We start from the raw sequence: 15,634 nt of genomic DNA, 5'->3' as shown, positions 1-15,634 counted from the left end.
TGCATTTCCTCCTCTTTTATTTCTTCCTCTTCTCCTTTTGTTTCTTCCTCTTTCACTTCCTCCTCTTCGGCTTCTTCTTCATCCTTCTTCATTTCCTCATCTTTTATTTCTCCCTCTTCTTCCTTTACTTCCTCCTCCTCTTTTGTTTCTTCCTCCTCCTCTTTTGTTTCTTCTTCTTCCTCTTTTACTTCCTCCTCCTCTTTTGTTTCTTCCTCCTCCTCTTTTGTTTCTTCCTTCTCCTCTTTTGTTTCTTCCTCCTCCTCTTTTGTTTCTTCTTCTTCCTCTTTTACTTCCTCCTCCTCTTTTGTTTCTTCTTCTTCCTCTTTTACTTCCTCCTCCTCTTTTGTTTCTTCCTCCTCCTCTTTTGTTTCTTCCTCCTCTTTTACTTCCTCCTCCTCTTTTGTTTCTTCTTCCTCCTCTTTTGTTTCTTCTTCTTCCTCTTTTGTTTCTTCTTCTTCTTCCTCTTTTACTTCATCCTCCTCTTTTGTTTCTTCTTCCTCCTCTTCCTTGACTTCCTCCTCTTCTTTTGCATCTTCATCCTCCTTTACTTCCTCCTCCTCTTTCATCTCTTCCTCCTCTTTTGTTTCTTCCTCCTCCTCCACTTCCTCCTCCTCTTTTGTTTCTTCTTCTTCCTCTTTTACTTCCTCCTCTTTTGTTTCTTCCTCCTTCACATCCTCGTCTTCTTTTGCTTCTTCCTCCTCCTTCATTTCCTCCTCCTCTTTTATTTCTTCTTCTTCCTTTACCTCCTCCTTTGTTTCTTCCTCTACTTCCCCATCTTCTTTTGTTTCTTCTTCTTCCTCCTTCACTTCCTCCTCCTCCTCTTTTGTTTCTTCCTTTACTTCCTCCTCTTCCTTCACATCCTCCTCTTCTTTTGCTTCTTCTTCCTCCTCCTTCACATCCTCCTCTTTTGTTTCTTCCTCTTCTTCCTTTACTTCCTCCTCCTCTTTTATATCTTCCTCCTCCTTCACTTCCTCCTTTGTTTCTTCCTCTTCCTCCTCCTTTGTTTCTTCATCCGCTGTTGTCTCCTCTTTAGTTTCTTCCTCTTCCTCTTTTGCTTCTTCCTCTTTTTCCTTCTCTTCCTCCTCTTTTGTTTCTACCTCTTCCTCTTTCACTTCCTCCTCGTCGTTCATTTCTTCCTCTTTCTCCTTCACTTCCTCATCCTCTTTTGTTTCCTTCTCCTCTTCTTCTGCCTCCATTATTTCCTCCTCCTTTTCCTGTTCTTCCTCCTCTTTTGTATCCTCTTCTTCTCCCTCTATTGTTTCGTCCCCTACTTCTGCTTCTTCCTTTTCTTCTTCTTTGGTTTCATCATCTTTGACCTCATTCTCCATCTCACAGCTTTTGTTCTCTGATCTTTCACGCCCTTCTCCATCTTCATTCAAGGCCGAGCTGCCAACTGTATTTAATTCTGCTTCATTTTCTTCTGTGATGTCCTGAGCTGCTTCTGAGACACAGGCATCCTCATTATCATTTTTCTTCAATCTCAGGATTTGCTGTAAATCAAATGCTTTCATGACTGGAGCATTGGTGGCCACCACTGGGTTTCGTGGGGGCTTGGAAGCCAGTTTTTTCCTGACACAAGAGTCACACGGGCAGTATTCCTCCTCACTTGCTTGCTTACTAAAACTGGCCTCAAAAGCTTCACTGAGTTCTATGTCTTCAGCCACATGAAATGATAAGTCTAATGTGTCCTCTAGCCTAGTGTGGGTTGCACTCTTGTCATTGAAGTGTGACTTTCTGTGCATAGTCTGCAGCCGCCGCCGCCTCTGCTCAGTTTGGAGCGTTGACTCACGCTTGAGTGGTTCAGCTGGAGGCCTCGGTGTCCTGTTCCCTGCTCTGGATGTGATCTTCCTCATCTCCTTCTCTATGCTTTTTTGGATCCTTTGGCTCACGGCCTCCTTCAGCTCCAGTATCATTTGATCCGTCTGCTGGTTGTTCTGCAGGTTCCACCTGACTTTGAACTCATTCATGGCACTGACATAGTGAGTCATAAACTCCTTCTCAATTTTCTTGAGCAGTCTCAGGACCCAGACCGGGTCTGGATCCACTGAGTTTTGTTGCACAAGGGATGTTTCCACACTGTTGGCTGTATTGACTTTGGGCTCTGGGTCATTTGAAGAGTCGTTTTCAAGCTGCTCTTCCAGCTCAGCTTTCATCTCTGTCCCACAATCTGCATCATTGACATTTGCATCATCAGTAATGGCCAGCTGATCAGCTTCCTCTTCAAGATTTCCTTTGGGGATTTCATCATTCACAGCTTCAGCTTCTTCTTGTTCTCCATTTGTAGTTAACGTGCTCTTTTCTTTGCTCTCATTTTCTTCTATTTCCTCCTGACCATTTTCACAGTTACTGCAGTCATCCTCCTTATTCTCTTCTGCCTCCTGAGCTAGAGAATCCTCTCTGACAGTCTGTGCATTTTCCTCACCTTGTGACTCTGAACAAGCTGTTGAAGGTGGCAATGACTGCTCCTCCTCTTTACTTTGCTCCTCAGCCTCGGTCACTTCAGTGCCTGTCTCTACATTTTCCATTTGTCCACCTGATTTGAGCTCAGCATTTTTCTGTGCCATTAAAGTGGCACCAGCTGTGATCTCTTCTCCTGAACCACCAGAACCACTGCTAACATCAACTCCAGAGGAAGACATGGGAGTGAAGTCATAATCTACATACTTTGGGGCTTTAAACACAGAGGCTGTCTTTACCTGTTCCCTTACCTCTTGACCTAAACTTGGGTCACTATTGTCAGCTGTGCAGCCAAACCACAGGGCTTGAAAAATATTTAGCAGCTCCATATACCTTGGCTTATTCAAACCTTTTGATTTATCTGATGGATCTTCTGACTCTTCATCAAGGAGCTGGAGACTGGCAAGACAAGTAATCAAAATATTGGCAGAGTTACTTAGTTTTCTCCCCATAGTGGGAGACACTTCGGGAAGACTGTGTGATCGATCAAACTTTGCTTCATGTTTTGAACTGAGCAAAGCCTTCATGATCTGGACAGAGGTCTGGACAGAGGTTGGCAGGTCTCTTTTGTTATTATTTTGGCTGGATGCAAGTGACTCGTTGCATTCTGCCTGGTCAGCTTTGGCAGCTTCAGACACTACCTCAGAGACCTGTTCTTGATTCATGCATTCTTCAGCTTCCACTTCAGCCCCTTCTACAGCCTCTTCTTCAGGCCCTTCTACAGCCTCTTCTTCAACCCCTTTTTCAGTCTCTTCTTCAGGTCCTTTTTCAGCCTCTTCTTCAATTCCTTTTTCAGCCTCTTCTTCAGGCCCTTTTTCAGTTTCTTCTTCAGGCCCTTTTTCAGTTTCTTCTTCAGGCCCTTTTTCAGCCTCTTCTTCATGCCCTTCTTCAGTCTCTTCATCAGGCCCTTCTTCAGTCTCTTCTTCAGGCCCTCCTTCAGCCTCTTCTTCAGGCCCTCCTTCAGCCTCTTCTTCAGGCCCTTCTTCAGCCTCTTCTTCAGGCCCTTTTTCAGCCTCTTCTTCATGCCCTTCTTCAGTCTCTTCATCAGGCCCTCCTTCAGCCTCTTCTTCAGGCCCTTTTTCAGTCTCTTCTTCAGGCCCTTCTTCAACCCCTTTATCAGCCTCTTCAATCCCTACTTCAACTTCTTCTTCAGGCCCTTTTTCAGCCTCTTCTTCAATCCCTTTTTCAGTCTCTTCTTCAACCTCTTCTTCAACCCCTTTTTCAGTCTCTTCTTCAACCTCTTCTTCAACCCCTTTTTCAGTCTCTTCATCAACCACTTTTTCAGCCTCTTCTTCAACCCCTTTTTCAGTCTCTTCTTCAACCTCTTCTTCAACCCCTTTTTCAGTCTCTTCGTCAACCCCTTCTTCAACCTCTTCTTCAACCTCTTTTTCAGTCTCTTCTTCAACCCCTTTTTCAGCCTCTTCTTCAACCCCTTTTTCAGTCTCTTCTTCAACCTCTACTTCAACCTCTTCTTCAACACCCTTTTCAGTCTCTTCTTTGTCCCCTTCTTCAACCTCTTCTTCAGCTTCTTCTGCTATTTCTTTTACTACCTCAACCTTTGCCTCATTTTCAGTCTCCTCCACATTCTTTTTCTCAGCCTTTTTATCCTCTAAGGTTCCCTCTGTGTTTGTACTGCATGATACCTCAGTGGTTGCCTCTACAGATTCCTCTTCTGCATAATCCTCCATTTCATATTTCATAAGCAAGGTTTCTGAAGGAATTTTTCTTAACCATTCTTGCACAACCTCTTCTGGAGATGCATTTGGTAGAGTAGATGGCATTAATTCACTCTCTTCTTCCTTCATGTCCTTGCTTTCTAACTCTTCCTCCGCTTTCCTACTGCAAGAATCTTCGGCCTCTTTATTCTTCTGATCATTTGTTTTGGTTGCAGTTGATTTAGACCCATAGGAAGTTGCTTTGGAGGTTTCTGAAATTTTTTTTGGCTCTTTCTCTGTGGTCAGCACTGACTCACTACCTATGCTGCTGACAGAGGAGTTCTTCAACATGGCTGAAGGTAATTTTTTGCTCTTTGGCTTGGCTTTTGGTGGGGCAGGGCAATGCAAGCTGCGAACTGACAAAGTCTCAGACAACGATGCCCGGCTGGAGTTTGACATCCTCACACGAAGGTTTCTAGTTTTTATCTGCCTTGATTTTGAAGATTGAGACATGTTTGACTGTGAGCACCTGTCACTGCTTTCCTGGGACATCTGTGTCAATAAGCAATGATCCTTTATTTCTGACTTTGAAGACACTCTTGAAGAGACACTTGCAGAATTTCCATTCCTAATCCCACTCTCAGCTGCCGGGTCACATTTTGAACACACACTCTCACTCATACTTCCCTGTCTTGAAGAAGGATTCTCTGAATTAATCTTGGAATCCCCCTCTCTAGCTTTTCCAATAGAACGTGAAGCACCTGAGCAGAGGGATGATGGCCTGCTATTTTCTTCTCTATGGCTTCTCTTCTTTGAGCTTCTTGAAGATTCGCTGTAGCCATTGGTGGTGCTTTTTGAGCTTTTCTCCTCAGTGAAACCTGCAGCTGCCTCTGCTTCACTAGTGGATGAAATGTTTGACTGGAAAGATCCTGAGTTATGAGACGTGGGGTCTCTGATTGATTTTTTCTTGGTTCCACACGAGCTTTTGGAGTAATTAGATGCCCTGCTGCATGATCTCATATCATCTGCATGTAGGGAATTCTTCTTTTTGTTTGGAGAGGATCCAAGCGAAGACACAGACATTTCAGACCGTGCATCCAAATGAGCATGGCTGTGTTCACTCTTTTTGGATCCTCTGGAAGAGCAAGAGACATTGCACACAGCATTCTCATCGCTGTCACTTTTCTTGTTGTTCCTGTCACTAGCTCTGGAATGGGAGGTGCCTTGTGTGGAGCACTGTTCACCGTCACTGCTCTCATCTTTAACTGACTGACTGGGCTTTGTTTTTGCTGACACTGAGCTGAATTCATTGATTTCGCTTTCTTCTTGTTCTACTTCAACCTCTTCACCCTGTTTCTTAGGGTTGGACTCACTGGAGAAGGAGGAGATCACTGCGTTGTCATCAGAGTGGTCATCCTGTTCACTTTTTGCTCTTGGTGTGGAACAGTTACTGGATTTGCTGTGCACACTGTTGGCAGGAGTGGAGCACTTAGTGTTATCTTCTTGATTTGCCCTCTGAAGGCTTGAGGAGGACATACTCCTACCCACACTACTTGTTTCCTCACCTATATTCTTCTTGCTCTGCCTGGACTGCAGAGATGACCTAGACATGACACTCCCAACTCTGCTGCTTTCAACTTCTTCTGCATCATCCTTTAAACATTTCACAGAGGAAACTTCAAAACAATTTTCTTCTCCAATCTGAGAATTGGTTTTGCTGGCCCCATGGTCTTCAGGGGCATCTTTAGTATCCAGGTTGTTTTCACAGCTTGAATGTGACATTAAACCCAAGGATGAATGTCTCTGACTATTGCTCGTGCTTGTCCGAGTGTTTTCCTGCTGGTCCTCTCCATTGGAAGCACCTGTAGACAAATCACTTCGACACATACACCTTTTAATGGATCTATATGCCACTCTGTTCTCTATAGTCTCTGAGTAGGATGAGCACTCTTGCACAATGTGCTCAGAGAATTCCCCACTGGATGTGGTGCGGAGGCTATCCACAGAAGCCATTTTTTTATGGACTACTCTCCTGCGGGAGGATGTGCTGGAGCACGAGGACCGTGTGTGCCAAGTGCTTCGTACAGCAGGCTCTCCCCTCTGGGCTGTGTGCATGGGGTTCTTCCAAATGTCATAGTCCTGGTGTTTCTTTCCACAGCTGTGACAATGAGCCTCGTCGCATTCCGATTCCTCAAGCTTTGACATGTAAGAATCGATATCGCAGGGATACAGCGACTCATCCGCCTCTGAGCTGGCTTCTGGGTTCATCTTCTGTATGGGGTCTATTGCACTGTCCTCCTCTACCCCTGACTCTTCACAAGGCATCTGGTTCATCAGATTGGACTTTTTGATCTGGGTGGACCACTGCAAAGTCTCATCGTTGAGCAAGCGGAAGCGGACTTTCATCTCCACAGACAGGCTGCCGTCCTTGTTCACGTGCACCCGTTTTTCTATGTCGTCATTGACCAAGGAGTGGACAAGGTCCCCAGGCTTTGAATGTGAGAAATTATTTGAGAAAGGTGCACCATTATCTGGTGAGGCAGCAAGGCAGTTAGGGAACGACTTTTCTGATGACAAAGAAAATCTCATCGACCTATTGCTTGATGCTGACCGTGGATGGATAACACTTTTTCTGGCTTTCAGGCCGAAGTCCACTGGAGTTTGAAATAAGGAAAGAAAAGAAAGATAGAGAGAAATGTGAACTTGTATAAAGATGATTAAAAATAGACAGATCAAACACTCAAATGACTAAATACAGATCAAATGCTCAAATGACTCCGTACAGATCAAACGTTCAAAGTACTCAATACTGATGTTAGTCCATTAAAGCTTGACTATGCCCATTTGAATCATTTGAAAAGCTGCCTTTCATGAAGTGATGGCCACAAATGAATGATTTTCACAGGATCACAGAATGTTAAGGGGTGGAAGGGACCTCAAAAGATCATCTAGTCCAAGCCCCCCCACCAAGATCACCTAGAGTAGATCACATAGGAATGCATCCAGGCGGGTTATGAATATCTCCAGAGAGGGAGACTCCACAACCCCCCTGGGCAGCCTGCTCCACGTTGAATGGTCTGTTGAATATTTTGGTTGAATAGTCTATATTGACATCTTCTATACCTTAACTTCATTACATTTTTTAACCTAAATTGAATGAAGAGTGACTGAGAGCCCTGGGGCTGTTTAGTCTGGAGAAGAGAAGACAGAGCAGGGATCTGATCAATGTCTACAAATATCTGAGGGGTGGGTGTCAAGTGGAGAGGGCCAAGCTCTTTTTGGTGATGTGTAGTAATAAGACAAGGAAGGATAGACACAAACTTGAACATAGAAGATTTCACCTCAACATGAGGAGAAACTTTTTTACAGTGAGGGTGATGGAGCACTGGAACAGGCTGCCCAGAGAGGTTGTGGAGTCTCCTTCTCTGGAGACTTTCAAAACCCACATGGAAGTGTTCCAGATGCTTTTGGCAGGGGAGTTGGACTTCATCTCTGGAGGTCCCTTCCAACTTCTAACATTCTGTGATTCTGTAAACCATGTCCCTCAGCACCACATTGACATGTCTTTTGGCATTATAGACCATAATGTTTATTAGAACATAAATGAGGAATGCAAAAGGAATTGTAAGCTGGTGATAGTTACCAAGAGAAATTGTGGTAGTTAGAGGAAATCAGTGGTAGAAAGGAAATGTTAAGAATTGTAATCCAAAGCACAGCTCGATGGCCCAGCGCAGCAATCTGCATAGATTTATTGAGGTCCTTGACCCTTTGTTTCAAGCAGAGCATGTTGCTGTCATGCTGCCTCAAACTATATGCATCTGTCTTGTTTCTGATGCATGTGTTTGTTCAAGGTTTACTTTTAGACATCCAGAAAACCATGTGCCTCTTTAGGCTCATGGATATATGGTTGAATGGAGGACATTTTAGGAAGCAAGTGTTGCACAAGGGAACACACCAATCAAGATCAATAACACATGAAATAGCTTCTGTCTAGGCATCCTTATTCATTTGACCTGATGTATTTTTCTCAGTCTCTTGATGGACAAATCTTCAGTTTATTCCTGTTGCTTCCTTCAATTTGTTAAGCCTCAGACAGTGAGAATGAGATGCCTCTGTCCTTAAGTGTCTACAACTAGTTGTCAAAACACAAATGAATCTTCCCTGGCTTCTGGTATTGAAAATGGAGACAAACAGTTGCACCTCCACTTCATTTCACTTAAAAATAAATCCCTAATAAAGATTAGGGAAACTTTCCTCTGGAAATGGGATGTTTCTTTCCACAGGCTGCTTTAATTGCTGCTTTAATTACCTGTGGCATTAAGATAACTCATGGTGATCAGAGGGCTGGAGCACCTCTCCTACAAGGACAGACTGAGAGAATTGGGGCTGTTCAGTCTGGAGAAGAGAAGGCTCTGAGGAGACCTTATTGTGGCCTTCCAGTATCTGAAGGGGGCTACAAGAAAGCTCGGGAGGGACTTTTGAGGGTGTCAGGTAATAGGACTGGGGGGGAATGGAACAAAACTAGAAATGGGTAGATTCAGATTGGATGTTAGGAAGAAGTTCTTCCCCATGAGGGTGGTGAGACACTGGCACAGGTTGCCCAGGGAGGTGGTGGAAGCCTCATGCCTGGAGGTTTTTAAGGCCAGGTTGGATGTGGCTGTGAGCAACCTGATGTAGTGTGAGGCGTCCCTGCCCATGGCAGGGGGGTTGGAACTGGCTGATCCTTGAGGTCCCTTCCAATCCTGACAATTCTATGATTCTAAGTACCTAAGAAACACCATCCTGAATAACCCATAACACACTTTTTCCTTGTAGATGTGGAACTTAGGGACATGGTTTAATGGTGACCTGGCAGTGCTGGGTTAATGGTTGGACTTGATGACCTCGAAGGTCTTTTCCAACCAAAATGATTTTCTAATTCTATGATTCCTGAACATAACTTTTCCATAAGAACAGGTTTGTGTTTTTCTCCAAAGGGCTGCACTGCAGGTAGCTGTTAGTTGTCTAGAGTTTGAAATGCCCTTCACATCCTGAGAAGCTATAAGTCATTAGAAAAAATATAACTGAGTCTCCTGCTGACAAAATGAGATTATTGTCTGGTCCAAGTGCAGGAAAATGGCAAAGTGTGGACATTATATGACAGACAGACAAGGGAATGGAGGACTCGTGGGAAATCTCAAGGGTTTGAAGAGTCTCAGAGGCAGACACAGGAAAGGAGGGAGTTATGGAAGGAAAAGGAGATACAGAGATATGAAAGAGGAAGGGAAGTTAGCCAGACATGGGGAACATGTAAAAGAAAAACTGGAGGGTGTAGGGAGGAAATCCTAGAAGGAAACCAGAGAAAAAGAAGGGGAGGATGGAAAGGCCTGGGAGGCAGGGAGAGGGAAGTACATTTTCCACGTGAAGTCTGCACATTGGGGCAGCACAATAGCTGCCTGCAATCTCCATGTTGTGGGACACTGGCCTAGAGACGGCCGTGCACCATGCCCAGGAGGTTTTTTTTCTTACTTTCATTGTTTGTGTTGCCATTGTTGCCATTGGAACGAGGAGCTACATCAGGCAGCTTCTCCACTGAGTGTTTCCTCAAATTCTCCATCGATATAGGCTTAAATGGCTCCCGGCCAACACACACCAGCACACTGGGGCAGTGAAGCAGAGCCTGCATGCTGTCGATCTGGAAAGAGAAGAGCAAGAGGGTCATCACAAGCTAGTGGTGAAGAACTGGGTTTGACCTATTAGATCCAGAGTCAACTGACCTTTAGATGTCACCTGAAAAAAACCCAAACCAAACCAAACAAAACCAAAACCAAATGCAAACAAGAAAATACAGTTCTGGAGAACTTCAGGGTCTAGCAAACCCTGTTCATGGTCTCTTTTAATCAGATGTCCTAAGATAAGGAAGGGGTGGGAAGGGAGAGGATACCTCATTTATTACAGGGTTTTACATCTTCTAGGAAGGATTCAGGCATAATGAATGTGGAAGTGAGGAAAGGAGTGGAATGGGAGGCTTCTCAGTTTCCCTTTCAGAGAATTCTCTTTAATTATTCTAATTCCTCTATGGGACAGGTAAATGGAACTTTGTAAATGCTACTTTCCAGATTGACCATTAGTTGTCTTTCTTCTCTACTCAGGAAGGGACAAGAACTGTGACTAATATGACATCCAATACTGCCTGCAATATTAGCTGGAGTATTGCCTCAATGCTGGACAATGTGGGACAACACACACTTGTGTTGGCACTTGTGCTTGTGAAGGCACTCCATCCACAAGAACCCAGGCTTACACACTAGCTTTTCAACTCCATCCTCATGAACTGTGTCTGGATTACACACAAAGTCCTAAATGTCAGCTGCAGTAAGCAGCAAGGAGTGGAGGTAGATATAGGATAAAGTCACTTGTACCCAAGTACAACATTTACCTAAGGTCTAAGGAATTAGTCTTGTGATGAGCACTGGTTAGAAAAAAGCAGCCTGGATTCTTCCATCTTTGCAATCCCTTATTTGTAAGACTGAAGTTAAGCTCCCAGGTAAACCACTTGGTGGATTCTAAAGGGATGAGAGGGCTCTCTTGCTTTCTTTCTTCTGAATTGTCTTCTTTTTGTTTCAGTTTGGATGCTATCCATTTGAGGATGGATTGCCTTCATGAAGCTCACTGTACATTACCTACCATAAAGGGGCTGTGATCGCAACAAGGACAAGTGATTGCCCACTGGAATGGGCTGCCCGAGGAGGTGGTGGGGTCGCCGTCGCTGGGGGTGTTCAGGGTGAGGCTTGACAGGATGCTTGGTTCCATGGTTTAGTTGATTGGGTAGTGTTGGATGATAGGTTGGACACGATGATCTTGAAGGTCTCTTCCAACCTGGTCTATTCTATTCTATTCTATTCTATTCTATTCTATTCTATTCTATTCTATTCTATTCTATTCTATTCTATTCTATTCTATTCTCTAGGTGCTACTGCAGCACAATAATCACAGAATCTCACAGAATTAACCAGGTTGGAAAAAAACTCAGAGATCATCAAGTCCAATCTAGCACCCAACACCATCTAATCAACTAAGCCATGGTACTAAGTGCCTCATCCAGTCTTTTTTTTAAGCACTTCCAAGGATGGTGACTCCACCACCTCCCTGGGCAGCCCTTTCCAATGCCCAGTCCCTCTTTCTGTGAAGAATTTTTTCATAACATCCAGCCTAAACCTCCCCTGGCACAGCTTGAGACTCTGTCCTCTCTGTCATCAGCCAAACACAACATCCATAAAATAAGGAATCTGTTGTAGGGAACATGCTGCTTAGGGCTCTTCCCAAAGAAGAAGGAACCTATGAGACTCTTGAACATTTGCAGAGAAGGGCAATGAGGCTGGGGAGAGGCCTTGAGCACAGCCCTGTGAGGAGAGGCTGAGGGAGATGGGGTTGCTTAGCCTGGAGAAGAGGAGGCTCAGAGGAGACCACATTGCTGTCTACAACTACCTGAAAGGAGGCTGTAGCCAGGAGAGGGTTGTTCTCTTCTCCCAGGCAACCAGCACCAGAACAAGAGGACACAGTCTCAGGCTGCACCAGGGGAGGTTTAGGCTGGAGGTGAGGAGAAAGTTCTTCCCAGAGAGAGTTGTTAGCCATTGGAATGTGCTGCCCAGGGAGGTGGTGGAGTCACCATCCCTGGAGGTGTTCAAGAGGGGACTGGATGTGGCACTTGGTGTCATGGCCTAGTAGTCATGAGGTCCGTGGTGACAGGTTGGACTTGATGATCTTTGAGGTCTTTTCCAAGCTTGTTGGTTCTATGATTCTGTGTAAGCACCTATGCACCTCAGAAGCTGAATATAGATACCAGTTTCTGATTAAAGTAAAATGTAGGAGATACCTCTTAGTTTTAATCTGCTGGCTTCTTGCCAACCAATAACATCTGAGATTTAGAGAGGGAAACATAGAATGGGGAAATAAGGCAAGACACAGCTCAGTCTGTAAGCTAATCCACCTTCCAAAGACGTGCAGAGATGCAAGAGAGAAACAGGAAAAACTTGTAACAGACATGTTGAAGGAAAAGTGAAGGGGCTGAGTTCATTGCCTATCAAGCTGACTAATTGCCTCATTTCCTTCTGCTCTTTCATCTCTTCCCTTTTGTCTTTCACTCAGATTTACAACTCTTTGGAGTGCCCTGTATTTTGTTTTGTAGTTGTACTACATGTAATCCAGGAGGATCCAGGCCCCAAACTGGGGAACCTAGGTTTGATAATGATAAATTTTGTGTTTTCTTCATGCAGGGAACCCATTTGCCCTTCCTTCTCCCAGGCTTTGCACGAGAGGAATTAGAGAGTTGTTCTTTTGGGGAGTGGTTTTTTTAAAGCTATGCTAATCTGTTGGTCAGAAGATGAATCATGGGGTGTTGCCACTCCGTGCCCACATACATATTAACAAATTAGAGGGAGAAAAGAGAGGAAGGCATAAGAAAGTATATTACTTGACCTCACTTTCTCTAGTATCATCATGGACAACATCCTCCACACCCTACCACAGTGGAACACCCCTTCTCAGATCTGTGGAGAAGCTGGTGGAGGTTACATGGGTGTGTATTTGATGAGCAGCCAGAAGGATCTCCCTGTCACATCAGAAGGAACACAGAACAAGAGCTAATATTGAACTAAAGTCGTGAACTATTGCATAGAATTGGATCTAATCCTCTGTAAACTTGTAGCACCCAAATTAGTCCAGAAGAAGTGTATGCAGCATTTCTTCCATGTCCTGCAGCAAACCTAAACTCACATGGTCTCTCACACACCAAATCAAACATAAGATCCCAAAATCTGCAGGCAGGAAGCAGGACAGGTCATTGAATCATTGAATCATAGAATGGTCTGGGTTGGAAGGGGTCTTGAAAGGTCATCTAGTCCAACCCCCATGAAATAAGCACAGAGACATCCCCAAATAGATCAGGTTGCTCAGAGCTCACTCAAACCTGACCTTGAACGTCTCCAGGGATGGGATCTCCATCAACTCCCTGGACATCCTGTTCCAGTGTTGCACCACTCTCATAGTAAAGAGCTTCTTCCTAATGTCCAGTCTAAATCTACCCTTTTCTAGTCTAAAAGCATCACCCCTTGTCCTACTGCTACATGCCTATGGATACAGTTCCTCCCCGGTTTTCTTGTAGATCTTGTGGCCCTTCAGCTCAAGAGGAGTGATGAGAGAAGTTGCCAGTGAAGGTGGAGGCAAAAATGTTGAGGACTTCAGCTTTCTCATGCCAGTGTCCTAGGCTGCTGCAATAGCAGGTAAGCTGCTGAACATGTGTTACACAATGCTACTTTTATTTGATGCTTGTATCATAGGAAGATGGGCCAGTCCTTTGCTCCCCATGCTGAAATGCAGCAATATGAGATGATCTGCCACACCAACACTTCCAAAGTGTTGCACAAGATGTGGACCTGCAGGAGCGGTTCCAGAGAAGGCCACAAAAATTAGAGAGGGCTGGAACACCTCTGCTCTGAGGACAGGCTGAGAGAGTTGGGGTTGCTGGAAAAGAGAGGCTCTGGAGAGACCTTACTGGGACCTTTAAATATTTTAAGGAGGGGCTATAAGAAAGATGGGGACAGACTTTTTAGCAGAGCCTGTTTGGATAGGACTAGGGATGATGGTTCAAACTATTCTACACATTGGCCACAACAACCTCATGCAGTGCTACAGGCTGGGGTCAGAGTGGCTGGAGAGCAGCCAGGCAGAAAGGGACCTGGGGGAGCTGGTTGACAGTAGGCTGAACACGAGCCAGCAGTGTGCCCAGGTAACCAAGAAGGCCAATGGCATCCTGGTCTGTATCAGGAACAGTGTGGCCAGCAGGAGCAGGGAGGTCATTGTGCCCTGTACTCAGCACTGGTTAGGCCACACCTTAAGTCCTGTGTCCAGTTCTGGGCCCCTCAGTTTAGGAAAGATGTTGAATTGCTGGAATGTGTCCAGAGAAGGGCAACAAAGCTGGGGAGGGGTTTGGAGGACAGCCCTGTAAGGAGAGGCTGAGGGAGCTGGGGTTGTTTAGCCTGGAGAAGAGGAGGCTCAGGGGAGACCTTCTTGCTGTCTCCAACTACCTGAAGGGAGGTTGTAACCAGGTGGGGGGTTGGTCTCTTCTTCCAGGCAACCAGCACCAGAACAAGAGGACACAGTCCCAAGCTGCACCAGGGGAAGTTCTTCACAGAAAGAGTGATTTGCCACAGGAATGTGCTGCCCAGGGAGGTGGTGGAGTCACCATCACTGGAAGTGGTTAAAAAGAGACTGGATGAGGCACTTAGTGCCATGGTTTAGTTGATGAGATGGTGTTGAGTGATAGGTTGGACTTGATGATCTTTAAGCTCTTTTCCAACCTGGTTAATTCTGTGATTCTGTGTGAAGAGAAACACCCCACATGGAGAAAAGGGTGGGGGGGGAGAGGAAAGACTGCAAAGAAAAATGCATTAATAAAACAGAAAAGTTTTTGAGGCACAGGTGAAGAGGGCTAAAAGGGGAAGAAAAATGATATATGTCTTGGTTCAGTTTGGAAGACAGGCTGCTAGGATCATATGAGAGGTGCTAGGGTTACTGCCTCCATGGAGGATGAAGACTATGGAAGCCTTCCTAAGGTCTCTACTAAGTGCTGAATTGAGTTGGGGAGGTCCAAACATAGCACCAAATTAATATGCCAGGGTTTTTTTGCCTTTTCCCTACCTAAGCACTATGTCAGCTCAAAATGAAGTCTGAGATGTTCTAGCTGTGAATCAGCCAGAGGAGCAGACAATTGCTGCTAAGGGTGCAAACTTCAATGTAGCTGAGAGGAAAGCTTTTCTCAGACAGTATTTGCTGCTGATATTTCCCACCTCCTGTCACAATGCAATTCCTTGTTGAAATCAGAGTCCATCACCGGCTCCTCTGCACCAGGTTCATTAAATCTGGTCCATCCAACATCAGCATTTGAAAATGATGAGTCAGACTAGCATCCACCCCACCCCAAGCATCTGCCCTTATCCTTTCTGAGGGGAGGATTAGCTTAAAACTTGACAACTCGTGAAAAATGTTAAGCATTTTGTCACCTCTTGGTGACTCAGACAGTGGGAAGGATATGGCTCATGAGTTCAAGCTATTCCCCCTAACCAGAAGATCTCAAAACTTATTGATTTTATATGGAAATTATCCACATCATGGACGAAAAGCTGCTCCAGCTGGAAGCTGTGAGCATGCCAAGGGTTAAGCTTGGGATGGCCACTAGATGAATGACAGAAGCTCTCTTCCCAAAGGGGAAGAGAAAGGAAATAATTGAGAGAGATTTATGGCTGGAAAAGAAAACTAAAAGAGCTTTAGTGAACATAATAACAACAATAAAATGAAATATATAGAAATAAATACAAACTCAATATGGAACCAAACCCCTTGATGGCAATTAGGTCACCTTCACCACTGAGGATGCTGTAAACAGGCAGTGGGGAAGTCCTAGTCTGGACCTGGACTTGATGATCTTTGAGGTCTCTTCCAACCTTGGTGATTCTGTGACCAAGAAGCAGATGGGAACTGGATCC

The 15,634-nt window shown here is 44.9% G+C and overlaps 1 protein-coding gene across 1 annotated transcript in view; it reads right to left on the bottom strand.

Moving 5' to 3' along the window:
- Positions 1-15,634, bottom strand: part of RP1L1 (RP1 like 1) — a 52,920-nt gene that overhangs the window by 24,462 nt on the left and 12,824 nt on the right. The window contains exons 3-5 of the mRNA XM_054180152.1: positions 9,621-9,786; positions 3,938-6,766; positions 1,186-3,211 (exon numbers count right to left, since the gene is read on the bottom strand). Of these exons, the coding sequence (XP_054036127.1) occupies positions 1,186-3,211; positions 3,938-6,766; positions 9,621-9,786 (5,021 nt within the window). The remainder of the gene's footprint in view (positions 1-1,185; positions 3,212-3,937; positions 6,767-9,620; positions 9,787-15,634) is intronic.

The sequence above is a fragment of the Dryobates pubescens genome, chromosome 3, assembly GCF_014839835.1.
Source record: "Dryobates pubescens isolate bDryPub1 chromosome 3, bDryPub1.pri, whole genome shotgun sequence".
Classification (NCBI taxonomy): Eukaryota; Metazoa; Chordata; class Aves; order Piciformes; family Picidae; genus Dryobates; species Dryobates pubescens.
This window is presented reverse-complemented; position numbering and strand designations above follow the sequence as displayed.